General features: G+C 42.6%; 1 protein-coding gene across 4 annotated transcripts; it reads left to right on the forward strand.

The window, feature by feature from the left end:
• LOC148526431 (serine/arginine-rich splicing factor 5-like) lies at positions 1-27,064 on the forward strand. 4 transcript variants are annotated; one of them, XM_088470304.1, is made up of 8 exons: positions 1-96; positions 3,479-3,609; positions 5,937-6,007; positions 13,242-13,361; positions 15,065-15,134; positions 21,208-21,281; positions 22,894-23,004; positions 26,093-27,064. In XM_088470304.1, the coding sequence occupies exons 2-8, from the start codon at positions 3,484-3,486 to the stop codon at positions 26,289-26,291; spliced, it is 771 nt and encodes a 256-aa protein (XP_088326430.1). In that variant the 5' UTR covers positions 1-96; positions 3,479-3,483; the 3' UTR covers positions 26,292-27,064. The 4 variants fall into 4 exon arrangements, with proteins under 4 accessions (XP_088326430.1, XP_088326429.1, XP_088326426.1 ...); XM_088470303.1 differs by having other exon boundaries at positions 35-174; XM_088470300.1 differs by having other exon boundaries at positions 36-188.
• Positions 27,065-27,745: the final 681 nt, after the last annotated feature.

Genomic DNA, 27,745 nt, shown 5'->3' on the forward strand with positions numbered 1-27,745 from the left:
GACAACACGCCCCGCCCTGCGGCCGCCATCTTGTTCAGAGTCACATCCGGAGAATCTTCGCCGCCATTTCATTCTTGGGAAAGAGCGGCTGCGTTGGTGAGTGCTGGTCTCAGAGTGGTCATTGTTATCGCAGCTTGAGCACGCCCTGACTGAACGGTGGTCTCCGGGACAGAGGTATATGGACGAGGGTGAGATGAACAGACACACCCGATGGGGCTTAATCTGAGTATTGGGGGAAAGAGTGCGAGGGGCCGCGGTCGGTGGGGCCTAGTGAGAGGAGGGAGGGAGAGAGAGGGAGCACAGGCGGAACTAATCCGGGCGAGGGAGGCGGTGTGGTGATAATATTATTGTGCTGTATTGTTATATAATGTAGTAGCAATGTCATGTTACTAGTGCGGGTTCCTGCCCAGCCCTGCAGAGTGCCCACCGCCCACGCTCTGGCCTGGTGCAGCTGTATCTAGTAGCTGCTAAACGTGCAGTAAGGACAGATCGATTATACGTATCGGTAGCTGCGATTTCCTCCCGATTTTTGTATAAAATGCCAGTCTCACGTGGTCGTTTCCATGTGCGGGCCCCATGCATTGCCCAATATGTCTGAGGGCTGCTCAGTTCCACTAGTATTCATAGCAGCTTAGACTAGGCCAGGAGAGGTATTTAGGCGGTATATTTACTAGGCTATGGAGTTTTAAGAAAAAAAAAATGTTTTGCCTTGGTTTATGAAAACTCATGATTTTTGCAGATTGTGCCACATATAAAAGAGCAATAATATTTATTGCAAGACAAGCATTATTTTGCATTTACTATTATTGCCCTTTTAAATATGGTAGACAAAGGGGCCTATGTATTAAATTGTTCTTTTGCATAAAATTATGCAGAAACTGCATAACTTTGTGTATTGATCCTATGTACTAATAGCATAATGCAGGAGATTTCACAGAAATCTGCGGCAAAGTGCTATGTAATGCTGCAGATTGCAGTCCCCATTATTATCAATGGGGACTACGATTTGACCCCTATGTACTAAACTCCTTTGCTTTTTGTAGTGTAGCACCTGTAGTTTACACCATCTTCTGTTTGCCTACGGGGGCACCAGGAGCAAGAGAGATATTTTGATCTCTCTCCCACAGCCCCCTGGCCAGGTTTGGAAGCTGACGCTGTGTGCATACGCAGTGTCAGCTTCCCCCGGGGAAGTCTCTCGCTTCTGTGAAATACCTCCTAAATTCCGTGAATATAAGTTCCCGCAACTTATGTCCCTGCGAGTTCCTGTTAGGACATAGCCGGGATATTTTTGTTAAAAATGAAAATATCCCCTGCGATTTGGACCCTTAATAATTGTGGCAGTACCATGATTATTAATACATAGACCCAAAATCTGCAATAATTGTGAGTTTTCAAAATCCATTGCGTTGTAAATATACCCTCAATGTCCAGTGTGAGGAGAACAGAAACCATATACTTTGGTCTTCAGGGTAGAACAAACATGAGCAAACATAATGAAAAGGCAAAATGTTTTGTTTATGCCTGCGTGTTCCCCATGAACGCTGCGATTACGCAGCTGTGATCACAATGTGCTTTCTTCAATGGGTCAGGAGGGTGTGGATCGCAGTTTTTAAGTAGGACATAAAGTCACGACCTGATCTGATCTGACCATTGCAGGAAAGTTTGAAGCCATTTATAGGCTGGGGCACCTAGGTACACGTTATACTATGATCGGCTTGTCCGATAATTGTATAGGGTGTGCCCAGCTTTACTTTGAATCTCTAAAACTCTTTTGCACTACAAATTCTTTTAAAGTTATTTTAGAATTGTCGTTACTCTCTTAAGGGCTGGTGTGTTTTGTTACTCGATGTTGCTTAGAATTTTTCTTTTTTTTTACACTGATTTGAATCCCAGTAAGTGTGGAACTTCAATTATTTTCACCCACGGCTGATACTGTCGGGCGCCCGATAGAGCCATTCAATTGTTGCTCTATTCGGGCGTGTACAACCACGGGAGCACAGATTTCTGCTCTCAGTTGTTCGATAAGTTTGGGCGCCCAAAGCAGGTATTTAGACCTGAATTGCCCCCTTTGTTTTTGTATTAGTTATTTATTTCCTGGATGGGGCAAGACTTACTTTTGGTCGTGTTTTTAAATTCTTATTTTTGCTAATCTAAGATCTCAGTTTTAGCCAGAATAGAGCAGTGTTCTCCCCAGAAAATTGTGCCAGCTGGGTGACATTATGAAGTAGCCGAAGGGGTAATCTGGCTGGACACAAATATAATTTTATTCAGCATGCCAGATACTGCCCACTTGCTGGCTGGACATAGATTATTTAATACTGCCCAATACCACTTGCTGGCTGGACAGGAGCGTGCCTGATACATGCTGATCAGTGCACTCTCCATCACTCACTACAGACTACACTGACTGCTCCTACCATCTAACCACATCCTTCTTATACACTGGGAGGGATCATTCATGGGTGGGAATTCTATTGCAACTGGCAGTGTTTCCATTTTTCAATTTAGTTTGATATGCGTAACCTTCTCTAGAGAACTACTGCATAAACATTAGTGGAATTATACTTTAAACTTTTATTTAGCATGTCCTTTAGGAGGTCAGATTAGACCTTGACAGATACTGCTATGAATATATAATTTAAATAGCAACCGTTAGTTTGTTCTTAACTGAAGCTAATGAGCTAGCACTAGCTAGAGTTGAAACTAAAGCAAGGTAAGCACTAGCCAATTTTTGGGCCAACCTGACAGATATTGGGTCGTTTGCCCAATAATTTAGTGTGTACGCTGCACCAGGGCATGGCAGTCGATCCAAATCACGTTAAATCGGCTCCCAATATAGTGTGTGCTGAACACGCTACGTCCTTACTGTCTTTTAGGATAATTCAGAAAATCCTCTGTGTACGTACCAGGGCATATGACTAGTGTACGGAGGCACTTTCAACGAGGCAATTTGTAATTGAAGGGACTGTTTAGAACTAAATTATTATTGGGTAGTGTGTGCACTGTACAATGGGATCGTTTGGTCAGTCTAAATCTGTCTGCGTTGGGCAAAATCCTATGATGTGTACCTAGGTTAACAGTTACGTTTTATTTTTACTAAGAGAAATGCCAAGCAAACAGCAAACACCCCCCCCCCCCCCCCACTGTATCACCCTCCCTATCATTTAGACAAATCGGCGCTGGACTTCTACCGGGTTTTCATTATCTCCTTGACTGCTATATTGTTGCGTGTGGGAGTACACTCCAGTGTTTTTAGATTAGGCACTGAAAAAGACTTGCTTGGTGCTGGAAAAATAAATCCTTGCGATGTTAATTGGATATAATTTTTTGTAGGTATGCCAGTGGAAGACTTCCATTTAAAGTAAAAAAAAAAAAAAAAAAACTTATTTCTGCTTACAGTAAATGTTGGTTAGATAACCTCTTTAATTTATTACCCTTTTTTTGTTTTGATTGATTTTTGTTTTTTTTGTGCCACTAGACAAAATGAGTGGATGCAGAGTGTTCATAGGGAGGCTCAGCCCTCATGCCCGTGAGAGAGATGTGGAAAAGTTTTTCAAAGGATATGGACGTATCCGAGAGATTAATTTAAAAAGTGGATTTGGTTTTGTGGTAAGTCTTATGCAATGTAAATGTGTTTTCTTCTTAAAGGAAAAGTGCTTTTCCTAATGCTTTTAATAATATAATTGTCTGTCATGATAGAAATTGCACCCATGTCAGACTATAAAGAAATCCTAATTTGAAGTTCTACTTGCTATGCTAACAATTACAGGTCTATTTTTCAAAGTGCCTAGAGAGGCATTCATTGGTGTGCTATCATAATTGATATTTAGAGCAATGAATATCTACAATTGGACAAGACCAGAATATTTAATTTAAATGAAAGAATTCTCTTGAAGTTGTCACCTGGGTTGGCAAAGCCTGAAAAAGGGGATTTTATAAAAAAAAAAAAAAAAAAAAAAAAAAAAGGTTCAGCATAGGATTCATGATATTACAACAATTGTGCCACTCACACCTGTGTAAGGGAAGTGGGTGACACTTCTAATGCTGTATCTATCATTTTTTTGAGTTGGCTAATATGAGAAATTATTGGCATTGTAGGGTTTCTGTTTTTCATTTATTTACTAGTTTGAATAGAATGCATGAAAGATGTTAGCCGAAAAGACTTTCATATGAGGATCCCTCCAAGTGTGTAGGTGCCAGGATGGTCCTATACTAGTATTGTTGTAGGGACATCACTAGTCAAAAAGTCTCTGTAAAGCGCTGTAGAATGTGCGCGCTATATAAATAACTGGTAATAATAAAGAACACCTAAAGGCCACAATTGAAAGAGGTGAAACTCCTTTTGAGTATACCCCAAGTTTATTGGAGCAGATCCTCCCCAATTCTTGGTTTGATATCTGCATTGTAGGGGTTGATTGTCTGGTGATCATCCCCTTTTTCAGGTGAGGGTGCCCCCAAAATTCTAGGTGGCATGGAGGGAGAAACTGGTCAATTTTAGTGCTGACAACCTATTGCCTGTTTGCTTTATATTTTATTACATTGATGTGTAGAGCCTGGGAGGGGTTTTGTTAAATGGCATAATTAAGCACTATCCTTCCGCAGTTCCCATAAGGAGAAAGTATCTGGGGTTCTTTTTTTGTAAGTTGATTTTTGTAGTTTATTTTTAATAAAACAAAATTTACTTGCTGAGAACGAGTCCTTAGCACTGAAGGGTTTAAAGGCATCCTGTACCTATAGTACATATTAATTTAAACTATCTCTGCAAAAAAATTACAAATTTATTTTGCCTTCAGGACAAAGCTTGTGATGTTTGACTATGTATTTACATTTGCTTTGCAGCCAAGTTTAAGGTTGTGGTAGTGTGTGTATACATACTAGGTATTTATCCCATGACTTTTGGTTTTGAAGTCCAAAGGTCATGGGATAGATGCCTAGTATCATGTAGGATCCCCACTAGCCTGGCGAAGTGCAGCAACTTAACCTAAACCTAAGTCCCCCGGGGGGGTGCTTAAACCTAACACTCCCCCCAAAAATCCCCACCCCCCCGCCGTAGTTGTCCGCTCGGCGGCGCCCGGCATCACTACGATCGGGATGCCGGTCTCCCGGCGTCGGGGAAATGCAGGCGTCTACATCTAGACGGCCGCCATTTCACCCTTGCCGGGATATGACAGTCGGGAAGCCGACTGCCAGTATTTAGGCAGTTGGCTTCCCGATTGCATACCATTTGAGCCAGTGTCACTTGTCTGTTACCACGAACAATTCTGGCCAAGAGCCGCTAGTCATGATCATTAGGCACCCGTGGTCGGCCACTGCGCCGTCCACAGTAGGTGGTAATGCCTTCCATGAGGTATTCTCGGGACACTATAGATCAAGGAGTGTTGAATGTCTGCGCAACCTCCGAAATGAAATGTCCCATATGTCGGGCACCCACTATCATGCCATGTTAGAACTGATAATTCACATAGCCTTGCCATGAGCAGCCTAGCCCTAGCTGGTGTTCAAGCTGACTCACGAGATGTCCTATTACAACTGATGCAGGTCTGGGCATTTCCAACACGTCGCAGTACAGTGACTCCACCTACCTTTACTTACTACTATCTCGTGACTTTTGGCACTTCAGATAGTAGCAGCCTACTATCTCCAATGCTCTTTGAAGCTACTCAAAATTATATGTATGTTTTAACGTAGTTGTTGGGTACTTAACTCGTGTATCTTTTCTTTTCTTTTTTTTCTTTTTTTTTTCTTTTCCCCAAAGGGGCATCTTTCCCTTAATGACCACCTCTGTTTTCAAATTAAGATCTATCTAGTTAAGCATATTTTGGTCAGAGTACACATGGAAGTTAATTAATCAGTACACAGGTATTTGTAGCTTGTTAATTCTAGAACTGTTTATACGCCGTGCGTTGTGACCTTTCACCTGTTTACTTTTACCACAGGAGTTTGAAGATCACAGAGATGCAGATGACGCAGTATATGAATTGAATGGAAAAGAGTTGTGTAATGAAAGGTATGGTCATATGACCACTGTGTGCATGGCTTGTACCGCTCTGGTTAACATCTAATTATTTCCCTGTGTTATTAGACCCAGAAGATTTCTAACCTTCAGTCCCCCTTAGTATTTGAGCATATATTGACATGTTCCAAGTCTCATAGCATTTTTAAGTCCTGCTGTGTAAAAACTTTCTTTTCTATACTGATTTTTATTGAATAAAAATACAATAGAAAACAATACCCATAGACTTTACATTGCACCAAACCTCTAATGTTAAAAGTTGCAGGGCAAATGTATAGAAATCTGTTTGGTTGTACTAACTGGAGCAATAACCAGGACATAATGATTACTGGGAGCAACTTCTTTCCCTATGTGTTTCTCTTCCCCCTATATAATAAAAAATAAAATGATTGTGCTACGTTAGTAAACACAGTAATGGTGAATGTAGATCCTGCTGAATCCAGGGGTTTGGACTGTAACAAGATGACCTCTCCTCCAGCAGCACGTACCATGGAGGCATGTCACTAGCTAACTACTTTTATATTGCTGCCCAAAATTCCATTCTGATCAGAACACAAAGGACTATAATGTCTCTAAGAGGTCAATAATCATGGCAGTTATAGAGGGCTTGATGTATCAAGCAGTAAAAAGTGGAGAAGTTACCCATAGCAACCAGTCAGAAGCTACTTATCATTTTATAGACTGTACTTAGTAAATGCTTCCTCAAAGCTGAATGGTTGCTATGGCCAACTTTTCCACTGTTTGATACATCGACCTCATTGACCCTAAACATGAGACCTTGTTTAAAAATTATGCTGTGCTAGATGAAAACATCAGGAGAAAATCACAGTAGTCTTTCCTTCTAAAAAGCACCTGAAATTGGCAGTGGAAGCCTAAGAGAACCACCATGCCACTATCTGATATAGTGACCTTTATTGGTGTTATGCTTTATCCCTAGCTATGAAGGCCCTGTCCACGCGGGGGTAGTTGTTCCACTACTGCTAACAGAACATTGCCATTTATATTACTGAAACCTCTTGTAATAACCCTCGATTTCTACTTCAGGGTCCATAGGGGGTCCACAGGGTTGACCTTGGGGTATAGGTTGGGAACCAAATCCGGGCACCACGCAGTTAAAGCTTTTAGCTCCCAGGATGCACTTGGGTCCACTCTCCCTATAACCCCGCCCCCCAGCCAGAGGCACCTCAGTTTAAGTTGGTGCCCGGCCGGAGTCGGGTCACCGTTACTGCAGGGGGGCTGCTTAGCAGCCCCTAAGCTTAAAAGAGTTTTATTTTATTATTTTTTTACTACTCTTCAGAGCGGCAGCATCAGACTGTCCAATGGACGTCTGAGCTGCCGCTCCTACACCCCGCCGGCGCTGCGACGCCAGTACAGATCTGGGGATCGCAGCGGGACCCCAGAGTCTGTACTAGCCGGTCTCTGGAGGAATCCCTGGGCTGCTGCCGGATCGACGGGGACAGGTAAGTCGCGTGGTCACCGCTTGCGGTGATCCACGTGTGAATAATGCAGCCTTATGCCTCCGGTCTCTGGGGACAGACCGGAGGCGCTAGCGGTGGCGGCGGGCTCCCCCTCCATGGAGGCATACCCCGCGTGTCCACAGCCCACCAGGGATTATAGCGGCAGCGGGAGCCGGCATCCCGGGGGGTTAATTGCTAGCCAGGGGAGGAAGCCTTCCCTGTCTAGCGGCTCCTCCCCTCAGCTCAGCGCGCCTTTCAATACTACAGTCTGGCGTCGCTGAGCTGCTTCCTCCGCGGGCCACGCTTCTTCTGAGGTCTCCAGCGGCCATTTTCTCTCTGTGGTGCTGCAGAACTCCTAGGATGACAGTGAGCCCAGTCCCCCTGCGTACCTGGCCATTTTGGGTGAGTGTACACAGCGCTATAGCCTTCCCAGACACTGAATCTGGGCAGTTGAATGTAGCGACATTGTGCAGTATATTATATGTCATGCTTATGTATGTATATATATTTTTCTGCATTGTATGTGACTTATGCTAGTGCTGACTGTCTGCTTTTTCTCTCACCTGTCAGTGTATATCTATCCCTTTTCTTTATCTGCCCTAATACAGGTGTACCTGGGGTGGTTCTGAGACCTCACATATATATATTTGTTAATATCTGTGAGGTTTGTCACATACTGTTGCGTGCTGCACGTTGCCATATTTTAGATGGAACTGTGAGTTGCGTACGCTGATAATGGGTTCCTGCAGCTAATCTTAGCGTCAGTCAGGACCGGTATGGCGCTGCTTAATATTTCCGTCAAGATAGTCAGATATATCTGACCAGGAGATTGCACACGATACTGCACCCATTATTGCTATCCTGCAAGTCATAGCCTGCAGGAATTAGTGCGGAGGATTTTAACTCAGAAAGGTTTACGTATGCGGCACCATCTGGTGCCGGGCCCCTTGCACGACCCCCTTAAAGGGCGTTGTTTCTCAGGATCCTCTCCTTTGAGGATCGCCGGGCGGGCCCCATTGTCGTCACTCGCTGGGAGTTACTTCACCATACTGCCCATTTGAACTCGGGGTATCTCGCAATTTCTTGCAATTTACCCCTGTGTCACAGACTATCGCTCCCTGCCGGGGTTTTTCACAGTACATGAATTACCTCCGATACCACATCGGTCTGTCATTCCCCTTGCAGGGATTACCACAACGGCCACCCTGGTGGATGTCGTTTTATACGAAATACTAATTGGCGTGATATACGCCCTGTGGTTACTGACCAGTGGCTCTGCCGTGAACTGGATGGTATATTCGGCTCTTTCCCTCTCACAGGGGGGGGAGCCGATCTCAAGTATTATTATCCCTGCTTTGGGGCTGGTAGCCAGGCTCATTCTGGATATAGAGAATGTCGATCCTGCACCAGTATCATACATCTCCCGTTTTCTGCCCAGCGGGTGGATCTCATAGCGGGAGTCTGGCTGTCCCCAGATACGAGGAGTCACAAAGGCCTCCTGTTTCCCATTCCCTGAGGGTCCTCACAAGTAATGGAAATCCCTTTCTGGGATGGATTTGTATGTTAATCATCGGGTTACAGGCATTAATACGCCTCCCATCCCGGCCTGGACGAATTTTACGGATCCGTAGGTGGTAACTTTGCCTGAAATCAATGTACTCAAGTTTTCAGGGCCTGTTGCCCGTCCTACCATGGCCATCGCATGGTGATGCTTTTGTGACGTTTTTCCCCTCCAACACGTCTGAGGTTCAAATATCTTTTTGCCGCTCACAAAATATGCAGTGGTCATATGTGGGATTACCTCATGGGATGCCGGTCTTCTAACTTTCAGGGTTTCGGCGGCGTCTGTATCCGCCGCAGTACCCTATGGCTGCGTTATGGGAAAGCAGAGGTGCACACTCCTTCCAGGGGGAAGTTCTTGTTTGGTCCTGACCTTGACAAGATCGTTGCATCATTGGCAGTATCACTAATGGGGAGATACCGTCTTTAGCTACTCCCACTACATTCGGACTAACTCTGTTAAGTCTTTTTGTCCTCAGGGTCAGCCTAAAGGCCTGTTTTTTCCTAGGCTGTCGGCCTCCACGGGGGCCACCATATCCAGTACCGAGCAGTCCTGGACTTCCGGATGACCCTGTTTCTACACCTGAGGATATACCCTCAGCCTGACGGGACAGGTCTACATCTGGGGAATTTCCAGAGTGAGGTACTGATTCTCAACGGCCTCTCATTGCTCATGCAGCCTCCTCACAGGCATTGTTACACGGGCCCTTCTTCAGAACTGATCAGGGCCTTACAATCCCAGAAAGCTATACAGTCTTTGTGGTAAGCAGAGCTATTTCGGCCAACCTCACTATCTCAGTGAGGGACTGGTTGTTCTACTTTCTTTTTGGGGCGGTGACCGACTGGTCCTCCTTTGCCTATACTCTGTCTCAAATCCCTGAATCAGATTCCAACGGTGCCTTGACTCAGGTGGAATCGTCCATGCTCCATCATCCGATGTTTGGAACCTGGGGATTTTATGGTATATCCGAGTATTCAGGATACGTACCTACGGGTACGTACAGAGCCCTCTCATCAGCATGGGTTCAGGTTTGCTGTGCCACAGCAACACTTGTAAGTTTCGGGCTCTGCCTTTTGGGGCTGTCCTCAACTCCACCGGGGTTTACCAGCTTTATGGATTTTCTGACAGTTCACCTGTTCAGTGTATCCGAATGCTCCTTTCTCTGGACGGTCTCCTACTTTTAGCAGGATCACCAAGGTACTTTACCGCCAGGTCAGGATAACCGGGGCTTCTTCTCGTCACAGAAAAGTCCTCCCTGCATCCCTCACAGGGTTTTCTTCATCTGGGAGCACTGCTGGATTCTCAGAATCTGAGAATTTTTCTGGCGTAAGACAAGATCTCCACTCTTCAACTTCGAGTGTGCGGATATCTACGCAGTCGACATATGTCATTACTCTTTGTGATGCGCGGTCTACCAGAGTGTCTACCTTTTGGTAGGGTGGAATGTGCTCAGTTCCATTCCAGGCCTTGCCATAATTGACTCCCCTCCAGATGGATCGAGTTTTTTCCATCGGATCGCTGTTCGAACGATGATACTTTCTACGGAGGCGAGTTGGTCTCTGTCCGGGTGGCTATGGCCATCTCGTCCAGGGTGTTCTTTGCTAAAGACAGTGTCTGGTCCGCATTCATTTCGGGGCAGTTGGACGTCTGTCGCTTCTGCCCTGCCACTTAACTTGTTGATACTTTAAGCTGTCTTGGACTTTCACTCTGGCCTAACCCATTTGTCACGGTTAACCTGAATAGGTTCAGTCCGACAGTGTCACAACAGTGGCTTCCATCTAGGCAACACTGGTAGTTGGGTGGCAATGTTAGGAATGTCACCCATTCTGACATAGTCCAAGGGTCTTCTCCTGGCCAACTCTGCGGTGTTTATTCCCGGAGCTCTCCATTGGGAAGCGGGCTTCCTCAGCCGTCACGGCGTGCATCCCGGGGACTAGTCTCTTCTCCAAGAGAGGTTTCAACTCCTGGTGAGCAGAGGGGGCCTCCCTGAGGGGATTGATCCCCATGGCCTTCTGACTCGATCACACATTACCGGTGTTACAGTCCAGCTCTAGGAGTACTGAAGCTACCTTCAGTGACTCTTTGTCAGTGAAGTGGTCCTTCCACTTTGTGTACCTGTGTCCTCCGGTCTCCCTTCTTCCTCGAGGTCTTCGGAAGTTTAATTCGAGACGGAGGGGCTTTCCTTCTGGGGGCTCCAGGTCGTCCCAGACATCACTGGTACTAAGATTTTCGGAGTCTCCTCCTCGATGCTCCGTTCCTACTGCTTCACTATCTGGACCTGTTGTCTCAGGGTCCTTGTTTTTCCCTGGATCTGGATCGCTTGTCTTTAACTGCGCCCCTACTGTGGTCCTCGGGCTTCCCTGGCTCTGTCTTCATTGAGATGTTTAGAGCAGATAGGCCAGACTTTGCTGGGATCTGCCACGGACTGTGGCATACATAATTCTTATGGTATCGTACCTGTCGATACGATCCTCCGGTGTCCAGGATTTCCAGATATTCTGGCATTCCTTCCAGCTGGCTTGGGTTTCACCCTTGGCCTGGCCTTCCTGACAGTGCGGATCTCTACACTGTCGGTATGGTCAAGATATGGAATTGCTCCGCTCTGATATCCAGTTCATCCTTTGGAGTGTTTTCTGGATTATGTCTCCACTTGTCCTCCCTAGGGACTCCTGGGGAGTTAGTAGTGGTTCTTTGTTCCCTCCGGGGACAGTCAATGGAACCGCTGGTTGTGATAGCCATTACATGGTCTATTGTTTAAGCTCTCTCTCTCTCTCTCTCTCAGGGTGTTTAAATCAACCAGGAGAGTGTCTGAATGGGGAGCGTTCTCATGTGGCTCCCTCTTCTGGAGGGCATCATGTCAGGGTGTGAGTTGCTCTCGCCCTGTGTTTCTTCTTAAAGTGGTTTTTAGGTTCCATATTATTCTGGAACTTATGGTATGGCCATTCAGTTCCCAGTCCTCTCGGCTGTTGTGGCCTCATGGACTGTGGTCCGGCCTCTTTGGCTTTATGTGATCCGTTCAAGTTCCTTATGGTAAGCGGACTCCTTATTGGTGGTCTGCGGTTTCTGGTTTTAACAGGAAACGATGGCCGGCCTATAATGAAATGTTGACTGGATGGCCTCGTATGTCTTCCTCAGGGGCCTACCCATGGGTGGGCATTTCTGTCGTTGAGGCTTGTTTTTTTTCTCGGGCCGTGTAACCCTCGTGGGCGGCTCGTCGTGGCGCCTCGGCTGTTTTGCCTTACTAGGTGTCCACGTGGTCTTCTGTCCATACCTTTTTAAGGTTCTAGGCATTGGTTTCCTTTGCCTCTCAGGATGCTTCCTTTTTGGCGACGGATTCTCCTCTCAGCACAGGAGCGTCCCCACCCTTGGTTGAACTGCTTTGGGACATCCCCAAGGTCAACCCTGTGGACCCCCTATGGACCCTGAAGTAGAAAACAAGAGATATGGTAAGAACTTACCTTTGTTATCTCTGTTTCTACGAAGTCCATAGGGTCCACAGGGCGCCCGCCCTGACGCACCTGGCTTCATATGGGCTGTGTTACTGGTCACCGGCTTCCCGTCTCCTTTTCTGTGAGTATGGTTCTAGAGTGTTCCAGTTTTCTCTCTCTTTTTCTCTCCTCCTCCGGCCTTTGGCTACTTACAATCTGAGGTGCCTCTGGCTGGGGGGCGGGGTTATAGGGAGAGTGGACCCAAGTGCATCCTGGGAGCTAAAAGCTTTAACTGCGTGGTGCCCGGATTTGGTTCCCAACCTATACCCCAAGGTCAACCCTGTGGACCCTATGGACTTCGTAGAAACAGAGATAACAAAGGTAAGTTCTTACCATATCTCTTGTTTTCCTGGACCCTGTGAGATAGTCATTCAATTTAAATCGGTAATTCGTTTAAAAGCAAAACCGACCAGTTTCGCCTTTTTAAACTAATTGATGCTTTAAATTGAATGACTCTTGCTGTAATCATGCCAGCTCCTGGAGATAGCAAGTCGTAACATTTGGCCCCTGGTCTCTGTGCTGGTGGTTCCTTAATCTGTTACAGTGCCCAACATGTCAGATGGCATGGCTCATACTCAATATTCCTGTGTTCCCCAGACTACTGCAAAAAAATCTGTGCCACCCTCTGCCCCGTTCATTAAAAAAAAAAAAAAATTCTACTCTTCAATGCTTTCTTTACAAAATTTGCTGACTATATAATGACTTTTTCCACATTAATCCAGAGTCACAATAGAGCATGCTAGAAATCGCAGAGGAAGAGGAGGCATGATGGGAGGCGGAGGTGGAGGTGGCCGTTATCCCATGCGCTTTGGCTATCGCCAGTCAAATAGTGGTGGACCCAGGTAATGCAGCTGTTCAACAGTGTAATATTTCTATATATCTGTGCTTGTCAGTTAAATATACTGCTCTGGGGTCCCTTGCAGTGGTTTTCATAACCTTTCTCTTGAAGCCAGTTTCCACACAAATCATTTAGAAGCTCCAGATTGTGACCTGTATGAACACCATTTATATTTGCAACCTGTATTTCCCGTAAACCATTCTGGTGCAGGGTCCCGGAGGCAGTGTTAATGTATACTACCAAATTCTCCACCGTTCCTTTTGACAGACTTTAATTGACTACTTCCCTTGAGCTGGATTTTCTTAACTTAGTGGCGCACAACTTAGATGTGTGATGCCGTAATGGGAAATTAGGGCGTGCTTGAGGATTGTACTATGCTTAAAGCCTCCAGTGATCAGTGATGCTGCTAATCTTTTGGTTTGATTTTTCTCTTTATTAGGAGACCTCACAGGCGGGAAAAACCACTGCACACTGGGTTAGAATGTTACTGTTCCAACTAACCCTAACATTATCCCTAAATTTTACAAGTGTGCTGAGGATTCAATGCTGAGATTTCTGATCTCACAGTATCTAATGACTGTAATAGTCTGAACCATATCTAGTACTAAATAATAGAATAAATAAAGCAAGAACTTTCTGACCTGCACTACTTGTGAGGACTTTCTCTTTGCTCCCAATCAGCTTGTTCAACATTCCTGATCAGTCACCCAGCTGCTATATAGAATAGGTTGAACCCTATTCTGTGAGCTGGTAATAGACTCATAGGGGAGCAATTCAATTCTTGCTTCGTTCAGGCGCGAGCCAACATTTCTGCTCGCACCCTCCTAAGGCGGCGAGCAGAAGTGTCTGTGGTTTGGATGCCCAAATGGTAGTTTTTGTGCCCTAACCATGGCCTTTAGACATGTTTTGTCTTTTGGGCGTGACAATGGGACACCCAAAACAATTGAATTACATGGGCGCCCATTAAATGACACCCAAAAACACAAATTAATTCCTCCCACAAGAGCTGTTGTAGATTGCATGCAACTCCATTTGCAGATGGCTGTTACGATGTTTAGCCCCGCTTATGCCCCCATGGCCCAGTGTACGCAACTCTGGTCTGTACAGAATCGTAGACCACTCAGTCGCCTCCCCACTTGCTGCTGAATAGGTGTAGCTTTGCGGCAACAGGGCATTTGCACATAGGCTAAGTGTACCATGGGCATGTAAGCAGAATTGCAGGTTATGCTGAGTTGAATGTATGAAGGGATCCATCTGTTGTCTGACAGATTTATTGCACAAGGTGCAATTGCACGCAGATGGTAACTGCTACCTTAACAAGCGTATGTATGGGTGCATTGAGGCCACATTAATGTGTTTTCAACTGTGCGTATTTAAGAAGTCCCAACAGAAGAGTGAAGGCACAGTCATCTTTCAATCATCCCTGGATGGCAGTACTGCAGCGAGTAGTAAGCAAGACCAGTCTTCTGGGTTTTCAGTTGCTTTATTTCTAAACTTTGGTAGTAGGCCTGTGGATGGTCCAGCGGGGCAAAGTGATGTCCTTGAGCTTGGGGGTAACCTCAATGTGCCCCCTCATACCGGTAGTCTTCATGAGCCATGGTAATTGTACTGTAAGTGTATATGCACCTTCATTATTTCATGTGCAGTTTTCTTCAGCTTATATTTGTATGGCAAATAATGTGGCTTGCTTTTTGTTTTTGTCATCAGGTATGGACCCCCGGTTCGTACCGAGCATAGAATAATTGTTGAAAACCTCTCCTCCCGTGTCAGTTGGCAGGTGAGCATTTGGCAGATGTTTAAAGCTTATATGTACACCTAACATATTATTTTTGATGTGTTATTATTGCATAGTAGTGATTGGAGGTGAAGCTGTACTTGGAACTTTGTGCAGAGAAAATAATTTGTCAGTGCCAACATGTCAATACGATCTTAACTGGCATCAAAATCAATGCAGAGCAAACCAAAATTTTTATGTATTTGGTAGAGCTTCAGATCTGTGACTTTATTTTAGAATAACATCAAGGAGTTCTTTTGACCCTGTATTAAATCCCCTCCTTTCACAATATTACCATGTGGGGGGCTCTGTTCCTGGAGCCTTCACCATTTGCCCTGGACTTGCATGCATCCAGGACAGTGTTTGATGCCCTTCAGCAATGCTTCACACTCTCCATAGCAGGAGAAGTCTGACATAGTGGCTCCAAGTTGTCTATTTAGTCACTAACTCAACCCTGTCCTGCTGTAGAGAAGGAGAATGTCTATTTGTGGCTAAATAGAGTAAATGGTTAGGATCCGAGGGACAGGAACCCCACCAAATTGCTATTATGTACAACAGTGTATTTAGTGCCTCATCGTTGGTGCTTTAGATCCTGGATAATGCCTTTTTTTTTTTTTTCTTTTAAGCCTAAATTAATGTATGCAAAGTGAATTGCTGTATCTGCTACTCATACTTATTGAAATATTTTTGTATACCTCTGTCTAACCTTAATGTACAGCTTCTGTGGTCCTATTTAGTGGTGCTTTGCGCTTTAGTAGAGTAGTAATATTGCAAAGGTTTCAGATGAATGGATGCCACTATGGGGAACACACTAAGGGATATATTTATTAAAGTGCAGATTTTTAGAAGTGGTGTTGTTGCTCATAGCAACCAATTAATTTCAGGCTATTATCTTCTAGAAAGTGCTAGATAGAATCTGATTGGTTGCTATGGGCAAACAACTCCACTTCTATAAACCCGCTCTTTAGTAAATATACCCCTAATAGTGCAAAATGAATGTAATTTTAGCTACGCATTATTTTAGTGTCTAACCACTGGTGTAATTCCATTCATTCTTACTGCTCGCTCAGGCCTAATCGCAGCACAAATGTAACTTGCTATGAAGTTAAACTGCTTCTTACATTCTATGTAAATATGTGCTTTTGTCCACATGTTTACATTACCATGGTGTTTTTGTTTTGTTTTTTTCTCCTTAGAGCAGTGCAGCCTTTATGGTACCAATATAAATCGGCTTATGTTGGCTAATACAATTTACAGAATCTTCTTTGAACTCGGTACTGTCTGGAAGTAACCTGTAATATTAGTCAATATAGCATGTTTGTGACCAAACGGGTAGGTTCAAGTATAGCACAAAATGTGGTTTTGTGGTAGACTGGCTTTGTTCTGCTTCACATTTTCCCTACCTTGAAAATGTTAAGCATTGTGAAAATTATGATACTTAGAGCATCTTTAAACTTTTAGATATTTTAGACCTTGATGATGTCTTTTCCATGCGTATAGCTGCATTAGCGATACATAAGGTTTATTGGGGGGGGGGGGAACCTGTAAAAAAAGAACTTAACATTTCCAGCCGGTCAAACAAGATGGCATCAAAAACATTGTTCCACTTTGTTTGAAGTAGAAAATACTGGACTTTTGTCTCATTTAATGCGTCCTGGGTAGCCAGTTTTGTAAAATATATATTTGCCTTTCAATTGATTAATGTATTTTGTAGCAAGTGTGGATAAATCCTAGAGGGTGAAAGCTGATTGCATATGGCCATTACCGTAGGGGTTGTTTGTTGAGTTTAGTTTATTTCTCAGTGATCACAAGTCTCCTAAATTTGTCTGGCTTCTATTTTTTTTTACATAATTTTATATACCTTTTTATGCTGATAACCTGTCAAAGTTTTACAAATGTAAAAATCCTTAACAAATGACATTTCAGATAATGTGTCCTGAGGATTTCTCATTTTTTAGAATTCTGTAAAATAGAAAAGCATTTTTACCAGTATTTCTTGCATCAGGCCCTACTGTCAGTGCAGATGACCATGGTGTCTGTTCCTACAGAACAATCTATAGAATAGTAGATTACATATTGAAAATGACGCCTAGCTTTCTAAACCCTTGCTCTACAGGAAATAGCCTTCAGTTTTGTCCTTATGGAGCATACACACGGTCAAATGAACGATATCAACGATTTGAACTATGAACTATTTTTGACTGCAGTCAGATTTGGACGATTCCATTAATTTTAATGCAAACACATCAGATGTCAGATATCGTTATCTGACAATCGGGAACGCGCATCGTTCATTGTTCAGACATGTCAGATAAGTCAGATTTTCCTTCAGGTATGAGCGATTTTTTAAATCGGTATCGTTCAGATCTGAAGAAAAATCTGACCGTGTGTATTCGCCATTACTGCTTGGGCGGAAGAGCTTTGTCACTTTGTTTTAGTTGGATCTTACATTTTGGCAGTGTGCGGTGCATTTCACTTAAGTATTACTCATTCCTCTGCTTATTCTGTAAATTGGGACTACGTGATTAGCTGTCATGGATGGCCTTTTGGGCCCTAAGGCCAGAAAACCTCAGGGACTCTATTCTTGGAGACTTATCTACATAGCCTTACATTTGAAGCTAAGGACTGTTGTCGCTAAACTGCACTTGGAACAGTATAGCCTTAGATGGAGAGAACTTTTATGCAGGAAGAGGTTTCACAACCATTCTACTGCCCTGCTCTTCCACCCTTTCTCTTCACTACCACTCCAGAAAATAAACCTTTCTCTTTCTTCCATGGGGGACACTTTACAAAAATAAACACTAAGATGCTGGCAACTCTTGAATCAAAGCTGACTTCTTCTGTGGTGTCCAAATGGGCACCTATGTACCCCTGGATCTTTTGGGGTACATAGGAAGAAATCCCAAGCCTTTTTTTTTTTTTTTTTAATGTCCCACATTTTGGAGTAGGAATGAAGATGAAAACCTTGGTAGATGCACCTCCTTAGAAGTTAATAGTCGCACTTTCCCTGTACCTGAAGAATCCCCCCTTCTTCCCCTATCTAGGACAAGACTAAATTGGATTTTGTCTCTGTTTCAAGGTATAGACCATTCTTAACAACTGAGGTCAGCCTTATTCGGACCTTTAATAAAACTTTTTACAGAGCTTTTTCCTTATTTTCTATGATCCTCAGACTTCCACAGCAGCTGTGGGCACATCACGAACTACTAGTAAGCATTAGTGTTTAAGGGGGGTATTCATGAAAGCTTGGAGAGAGCGAAAGTACCAACCAATTTGCTCCTAACTGTCATTGTACAAACTGTTTGAAAAATGACAAGAGCTGATTGGTTGGTACTTTATCTTTCACAATTTTCTCTTTCCAAGCTTTTCCTAGCTGCCAGAACGCCTTAATACCCAAAGTATGTATGGTAACATTATTAAAAACACACAAAAAAAATAATTTCTCCACACCCATTTGGTAGTTATCTGCACACCCATTTGGTAGTTATCTGCAACTACTCATTGTTGATAATGATGCTGGCTGTAAAATGAGAAGACCTTCTCCTGTGAAGGTTTATAGATGCCAATCGTTTCAAAAGCCCATACTTGGTTACTTTTCAGGAACAAACTAGACTCTAAGATTGACTCGGTCCAGCAAGAAATAATATTGGTAACTTGTATAAAACTGGCAGAAATAGAACCAGAGAAGTTCAGTATTTTGTAGAATCCAGGCTTCTTCGGTTTCAAGATTGTTCAGCAAGTCTCAACCCCTTTTTTATGTTGTGTCCACTCCTATTTCGTACAGTGCTCTCACTTCTAAATGATGATTCTCAGAAAAGTAGTAGCAGTAGAGATGATCTTCATGATCTCTGTAGATCTGTATTGAGCTTTGTGCAGATTTCCATCCCATCAGAAGTATATCAGTGGGACAGCAACACTTTGAATTTCGAACCATCTTGTGTAGACTCTCGATACCAAGAGCATTTTTAAAGGTGTTGCCCACTGTAGTAGAAAATTTATGGAAAGATTTGATTGATGACCTTCATGTGTAGTGTTTATGGTTAAAAAGCATTGAACAAATGTGTTTTGAGACGGTCATGTGTGCGTCCAGTCGGACAGCACAGCGGTGGTCACTTGAATCAACCACCAGCGAGCAATACATGAGGAGCCAATCGGCATTTCAAGACTTCTCCAGAAGAATGCATTAGGGAGAACCTGTCTGATAAATAACCATTCACTTAACCAATGGACATCCTCTGTCCTAATTCACTGGACTCTGGAGTATGTAGTTTGTGATTGTATGCAATACCCAATGTGTATTGCATGCAGATTCTGGGTCCACAGACACCTCTCAGCAGGGCTTTAACAGAAACTTTAACGTATATTCCCTTAAAATTTGGCAGTCGGACTTCTTTACCAACCGTTACTATCACTGAATGAACATATGCAACTTGTTTAAAGAAGCCTGTCTTATCCACCTACGGTTTAAAGAACCTTCCACCATGTACCCTTAACCTTGGCCTCTCCCACAGCAACATCTTTGCTGCTTTTGCATCCTATGAACTTAAATTTCTAACTTGGGAAGTCAACTTCCTCTATTTGTTCAGAGATTTGCGAGTAGTGCTATGTTTGCGCTTGTTTGTTTGGGGGGCAGGTTTGTTTATTTCCTCAAAAACCAATCTTGTTTTCCGAAGTTGGTAGAATCCAATTAACTTAGAGGTGGCCCCTTTTACATTGCATTTCCGTCTGTTTCAGTCAGAATTTTTTGTTTTTAAATAAACCTGTTCAGTGTCCATCCATACGTAAAAACTTTGAGACATTTCAAGTTGTCTACACTGACATAGGGGCTGTTCCAAGGAATTTACATTTTTTAATTATAGTTAAGTAGTTTTCTTGAGGTCCGTAATGTCAGTACAGTAAAGTCTTAAGCGCCTTTTATTTATTTTTACATTTTTGACTCCCAATTCTTGGCTTTGTTAGTCAAAAAGTTAGGCTACTTACTGTAGCAGTGCTTTCTAGAGCTGGAAGGATTACATAGTACTACATACTATGAATTGTCTTGACTCCTGTTGAAGGAACAGACTTAAGTCATCTGCACTGACATTTACGGGCCTCCAAGGAAAGGATTTAACGGTAAGTGTAAAAAAAATCCCTAGCCGCCCATTTTTAATTAGAAAACAAAATGAAGTTGCTCATCATACTTCTTGTTATAAACAGTATTAAACTGATATTAACCCATCCTATGTTTGTAGTAAATACTTTATTTTATTTTTTTTCACAATCGTATATCTAACCACGTGCATTTTGAACCTCTTTTAACAGCCTTTCTTTGGGTTAAGCCTCGTTTCTCTTGTGTGGAGGAGTGCCCAAGAGTTTTTGGTTTGCTAATGGCTGAAATTCTAGGGCTGGGCCTGTTCTGAAGTTTCCTTTTGGTTCCTATCACCCTCCCGCTTTGCCGATCTAGATCTTGGTTTGCCCAGATTTGAGCAAGAGTGGCTAGCTCAGGTCAGCTTCAGGTTCTCTAGCCACTTCCAGTGATTGCATCCAGTGGTTTCAGGGTTAACATCACTCACTTACAGAGATTCTGGTGTTCTCCTGCCGCCTTCCACCCTTCTCATGTAATTGAGTTGCTCACAAGGTCATCTAGGTTATGGACAAGCGACTCTTTGCTTAAGGTACCTCCGACCACTGGTTGTATGTTGTGGTAAGTAAATTGGGTTTGAAATCTAATACGACATGATAAACTGAGAAAGTAGTTAAGTATATGTAGCAGTGAGGTTGTTACATATAGAGTAATCCACTTTGTTTATCATATCATTCCCATATGTTTGTGTTCCTAATGTAAAAACAGTACAACCTGTTTACGAGTGTTTAACATGCTTCTCCTGTGCTTACACTGCAAACACTTAATGCATCTGCGTAATATATTATGTAGTTCAGTTTTCATACATGACACTAACACTGATTTATCCTAGGATTTTTAGTTAAAACAAAGTTCCTGTCAGCTCAGAATCAATTTTTTTATACTTTATTTTTTTTCTATAAAAAGCCTGAATGAGCAATTTTTGAAAAATTAACAAACCGCAATTTGTTTCAGGATCTGAAGGATTTCATGCGAAAAGCTGGAGAGGTAACTTACGTGGATGCACACAGGAGTAACCGAAATGAAGGGTATGTTATAATTTTAATTTCAATTGTACTGATCTTAACTGTAAAGGTGGGTACACAGGCGACTCCCCCCGATGCGATGGCGCATAGAACGACAGATCAGGCAGGCCATGCACAATACAGTGACGAGCGCCCGATATGTCGTTCACCGGCACCATTGAACTTGCTGGTATCTGTAGCTGGGTCGCTTCAAGCACGGAAGACGGAACGACAGACATCAGGCAGCAGGGGTGCACATACGGAGTACACACTAGACGTTGTTCCCGATATATCGGAGGGATCAGACGCCGTATCGTCTAGTGTGTACCCGGCATTAGAAATCCGGAACCTTTGTTAGAAGTAGTAAAATGCCCTTCATTGTGGCTGTATGGGTATTTGCAGTATAAATATATTTATATGGTGCATGTTGTACACAGCAACTATACCCTGCCACCAAACTAAGGAGAAAAATATATATTGCCAATGTAGTGAGAAAGCATTAGTCTTATGCCCTGCTCTGTAGATCTTTCAATCCAGATTGAGCCTGGGTTCAAATAATTTCTGCTTCATGTCTTTCAATGGACTCAGTACTCAGTCTCTTGGGGGGCGATTCAATTGGTGGCGATGCCTGCAATCTAGTGCACGCATATTCCACACTTAGGTTGGGCCCAGAAATAGTTTATTTTTGTTTGCAGCCCCATGGGGCAACCATATTTGCTATTTGGTTTGCCGTTGCTTATGTTCCAACAGCACATACAGGACATCAACACCAATTGAATCAACTCCTTAGAAATTGATTATTACTTTGTTTCTTTGTAACCTCTGTAGAAAATAAGAAATACATGATTACATATTACAGTTTATGTAAAGGTAGTGTACATTTTAAAGTGTAGTGTTCGCAATGGTATTTCTTTTTTCAGAGAAAACTGGTAATCTTCCCAATCTGTCTGCATGGTAACGGATTTGACAGGTCTTAAAATAGATCTAATGTCAAAAACATTGATCAAAATGGCGCTCTATGAAGTATCGTACCACGGTGCCTTAGATTTGAGAGCTGCATAGTAACTGGGTGTACAGACCAGCCATATCTGTTACATGAAAAATGTGTGCATAGTATTTGAGCATCCACCATTTAAGTGTTTAATTTTTATTTTTGTTGCTTTTTTTCATTAATTTATTTTTTTGCTAGGCAGTTTATTACTATGAATTCTGTGTACTGTAAACTACTTTGGTGTGTGGAAAAAGTTGGTGCACTTGTGCAGATGACTATTAAAATACATCTCATGTTTGCTGTCCCATGCTGAGATGGGAGAAGGCAGTGTAGGCTGTGGGAGAAGGCTCGGCCATATGGGGGACCCTTAACAGTTCCTATTTTCCAGACTCTGGATTTTTTTTAATAATTTCTGTTAGTAAGGAATGCACCTGTGCACCAGCTAGGACACCTGGAACTTTTAGCGGTCCCTGAGGACCAAGTTTGGCCACCCCTGATATTCCGAAAACTTCTGTCTCAGACGATGACTATCTGAAACAGTGATACCAGTAATTATCATTATAAGGAATAGGAACTTTGGATTACTGTTGTATAAAATAAATGTTCAATGCTCCAAGTAGATTAAGTAGTAGTTTTATTTTTAAGGGTGGTGGAATTTGCATCCTATAACGATATGAAGAGTGCTTTGGACAAACTGGATGGCACAGAGCTTAGTGGACGTAAAATTAAGCTAATTGAAGACCGCAAAAAACACAGGTACGTAAGTTGGTGGTGAGAGAAACAGCTCTTTGTTGAAATGTTCTTTTACTCTTATGTGTTTTGTTTACAAATAGTGCAAATGGTGAAGACTAATATCAATTAATCACATCCATGTTTAATTAGCAATAGATTAAAAAAAGTGTTTTGTGCAATGGATTTGTGCTGTCCATAAAATAACCACTAATTTTATTCTACTTCTACATATGTATAACACTGGAGGCATGTGCTAGGGAACGTATTCAGGAATGCTTCTACAACTGGGTATCTATCCCCCCACAGCAATACACATGGGACTTCATCTGTAATGGTGCATACACACTGTCAGATTTGATGAATGATTTCTGACAGTATATTAAAATGAATGAAATCGTTAAAATCTGACTGCAAACACATCAGATTTCAGAGATCGTTATCTGACATGCGGGAACGCGCATTGTTCGATGCATGTCCCACAGATATGAGCGATTTTTACAATGGTTATCGTTCAGATCTGACACTATCTGATTGGTATGCACCATTACTATGGGAAAAGTCTATGGCATTCCCTACTAACGAAGGTTATGATGGACACTAACCATAGCACACTCTGTTCTGTATCTCAGCAGTTAAATGCTTCTAGCACACTCAGCTGATGCAACAGACAGCGACACTCCAGGCAGAAAAGCGTAACTGCACGGATTTGATTATTTTTTTTTTTTATCTGAACTTAATTGAAAGCTTTCAGTTATTGCTCTAGTGATGCAATTGTAATGCTTAAAGGGCGGCTATTGCAAAACTTGCAGCCGCAGGTTTCATTGCTGCAAGGCAAATTTTCAGTGTGGTTATTAATACTTATCCATTTGTGGTATAACACTTGTATTCACAGCATAGTAGATTTTAGATTCAGTCTTAGAATTGGTTATGCTGCGCCAAACTGGTTTAACATTTTATTATTTTAAGCTGGGTCTCCTACCTTTCTTGAGGGAGGCTGTCTGCCATGCTGCTTTCCTGTCCCAGACTGCACTGGGCACTGCAGATTGCAGTGCCCATCTATAGCTGCCTGCCAGGTCTATTGCGAATAGCGGCAGACCAGCACATGTGCACAAACATAGGCAGACCAGTGCATACGCACAATCCCGGCTTCTAGGGACTGCATCAGCTGCAGCCCCTAGAAGCCGGGTAAGGGGGTGGCTTCCCACTAGAAGCATGCTGTCTATTACTCGTGTTCCGGACTGGCAGTCCCAGGGGGAGAAGACACCTGAGACTGCCTGTCGTGTGTGTGATTTGCACACAGGTTCTCAAACTTGGTCCTCTGGCCCCCAAACATTGCATGTTTTCCAGGTCTCCTTACAGAATCACACGTGAAATAATTTACTCACTGACATTTTAAAAAATCCACATGAGCTAAGAATACACCTGTGCACCTGCTAGGTGACCTGGAAAATGTGACCTGTGTGGGGTCCTGAGGACAGAGTTTGAGAGAAACTGGTTAGCAGATAATACCTCTTTGACAAGTCACTACCAGTGTAGCTAGTGCACACAGACCGCAACTGGCTCACTGGAGGTGGCAGATATTTATTTGTTAAACTGCAAACACACACACACAACGATTTAGTTAATGAACGATTTTATTTTCTCCCTTGAAAAATTAACTAAAATCTTTTACTAAAGTTGTTTATTTACTGTGTTCATTTAAATGTAATGAACGATTTTTTAGAACTACAAACGATTTTTGCATATTCCCTTACTGAAAATCGTTGAGTTGACCAGTCTGACTGAACTACAAATGTGAACGCGCATGAACGAAAATCGTTCATCGTTTGACTCAAAGTGAATGATTTTTTTACAAATGATTATCGTTAAACGATATCGTTCAAAAAATCATTGTGTGTGTGTATGCACCTTTACTCTAGTTTGTTCAGGTTAGGTTGACAAATTGTAGTATAGAGGCGAAGCCCTGTTTTCAAACTTTTGTACTGTTGTTTGATTATTTCTGGCAGGGTTCACTCACTAGATGACTAGGCTTTGCTTGGGTTCTCTACTTTGTAGAGGGTTTAGCATATGTAGTAGGTGTGGGAAAAATCAGAGCATGCCCCTCCAAAACATTCTTACTATAGTAATGGTGTGACATGGTAGATCTGTATGCATTAGTATGCCGTGTTGATCAATAATCCGAAGACGCAACATTTCAGAATATTTATTGTCCAATGTTTGGTTCAGTACAGAGTATTTAAAATCGCATTTATAGCACCAGCAATGTTTGTAAAGTCTTTACAGTTAGAAACAGAGTAATAAGATTGTGAAATCAGCAGCAGTATCACACCGAGGGGTCTATTTACTAAGCAGTGTTAGGAGAAGTGAAAAGTGATAAGGTGCCAGCCAATCAGCTATCAACTGTCATTTTTCAAACACTGCCTGTGAGATGGCAGTTAAGGTGCCAGCCAATCAGCGCCTCTCACTTTTCACTTCTAACACTGCTTAGTAAATAGACCCTTTAATCTACTCTGTTCTGGCACTTTAAAAGGCCAGTAAAGAGTACTCCTACCTCTGTAGTGCTGTTGATAGCTGTAAGGAATGTTTGCAGCTACTAATGTAGCTCACTCCTGCTCTACACCATCCCCTTCTGAACTGTAGATATTACACGGTCATCTGTGTGAATGCAGAGGAGTTTCTTACAACACTGAAGCCCGCTCAGCTGGGGGATGCAGACTGTCATTGTGTTGTGTTTTTATTCCCCACCACCCTTCCCTTCCAGCTTTACTGGTTGATAAATTCAGTACTCTGGGAATTGAATCCAGTCATTGTGCTTGTGAGTGAGCAGATATCTATTGCTACAGAAGCTTCTGCATTATAGTATGGTAATAATTGCTTCATCCTCCCCCATGTCTTGCGAGTCCCATAGACCTGACTAGTTTATACCAATTTCTGTTTCACACTACAAGGCCATTGTGGCTCTATGAATTGTACTATTGCTTCTCCATGCATGCATTCAGTTATACTGTACTTGGGGTTTATCTGTACTTGTTAACTTATTATTTTGTAGTCCGTATAAAATGCAACATCCTGAGTATTTACACAATCACTGAAAAATGTGTTTTTTACCCAGAAGCAGGTCCAGATCAAGAAGCTACTCAAGATCCCGCAGCAAGTCTAAATCTCGCGGATCTTCCAGATCTGCAAGCAGGTCCCGCTCCCCTAGCCGTACACCTGAAAAGAAATACGCTCCGAAATCTGCCAGTGGAGAACCCTCCCAAAGCTCTCCCAAACGCCAGTCTCGATCCAGTTCTGCCGAGAGCCGTGGTTAAGACATCTGTTTATGTATAGAAATGCTGAATGAAGGTTATGTACCCTGAGAGAGATTAGTGGGAGTGAAAGGTGGTGTTCACTGTTTTATGTAACCAAAGCGCCTGTAAAATAATACGGCACAATAAGGTGGCCTAAAGCTTTGTTTTTGTAAATATGTGACTCGACCCTTCTGCTAGACTAAAGGATTGAAGGGAGTAATTGAACCCTCCTATGTGCATTTCTCAATTAGAACCCACTTGAGATGACTTTTCACTGTATAGATGGGTGAAACCTGTTCTGACACTTGTTTGATTCCCTTTTATGAAGTAAATTAAGATAATGTGTACGTAGTTTTAGTAGTTGATGTTCATTTACATTGTATACTGCCCAAATGCTCAATTCTTTGTGACTAGTTTTATGTACACTTTTGCCAGTGTTGAAATACCCAGGAGAACTTGCGTTTTAATGAAAACATTCAAAAATTGAAATAAAAACCACTGAGTACAAGTTTGAAGGCAGGTGTACATGATTGTTACATATTGCATTAATTTACTTACAGCAAAAGCATATGTTATTATTTTGTCCTGTTATTGGCTGTATTAGGTATTATGTGTGTGCGATGGATGACCTTCAATTAAATGACACTGAAGCAGAATCGTGATCTTTAAAAACTGATTCTTCTAAATTTTGTAATCTGGAATGCAGAGTAACTTTTTTTTTTTTTTTCCTCTTTTTTTGGTATGTAGCGTAGCTATAAAATTTCAAAATAAAGAAATTTGGATTTTTGGTTTTATTCTTTGAACCATTGTGTTCTTTAGTTTTAAGGCAGTAGCTACTGGTGTTTGCAGGGGAACTAGACCAATGGCAAATTTCCCAGTTTAATTCTCTACGGATTCAAATTTTTATAGTTTAGAATTTTTTTCATTATTTTTATGCTTTTGATTACATAAATAGATTGTCTTACAAGTTTTGTTTTGAACAAAATGTACTTTAAGTGCACGCATGTGGAATTTGTTATTTAAATGCCACACTTGGTGCTCTTGTTCATCAGAGGCACTTCTAAAGGTGCGTACACACGAAACAATATATTTAAACTATATTGACGACATCGTTCATATCATTCCGTGTGTATGCAATGAACGACCAACGATGCTCTCTCCCGCTGGACGATAATGATATCGACCATCGTCCATGCATGCAACCCAACATGGACGATATCATTCTCTCCATAGGGAACCGCGATCGTTGGTGTGGATGAACAATATAGTTCATCCAGCACATCAGGAGTTTTAAAGGGAGATCGTTCTGCAATATCGCTGACGATCATTCCATGTGTACCCAGCATTAGTGGCGGGTGGCCTTAGTTTGACAACCTAAGCATACTATCTTATACACAGTCCTTATTACATTAAAGAAGTGCAAAATGAGGCATGGGGTTACTGCAGTCACCTTTTATGTTTTCTTGCATTTGGGA

The sequence above is a fragment of the Taudactylus pleione genome, unplaced genomic scaffold (assembly GCF_031769625.1).
Source record: "Taudactylus pleione unplaced genomic scaffold, aTauple2 ptg000096l, whole genome shotgun sequence".
Classification (NCBI taxonomy): domain Eukaryota; kingdom Metazoa; phylum Chordata; class Amphibia; order Anura; family Myobatrachidae; genus Taudactylus; species Taudactylus pleione.

Excerpts from the sequence above, each read along its gene's own strand:
- LOC148526431 (XM_088470300.1), top strand. Across the intron at positions 13,362-15,064 it reads TCAAATAGTGGTGGACCCAG|GTATGGACCCCCGGTTCGTA; the intron begins GTAATGCAGCTG and ends TTTTGTCATCAG. Across the intron at positions 23,005-26,092 it reads GAAGACCGCAAAAAACACAG|AAGCAGGTCCAGATCAAGAA; the intron begins GTACGTAAGTTG and ends TTTTTTACCCAG.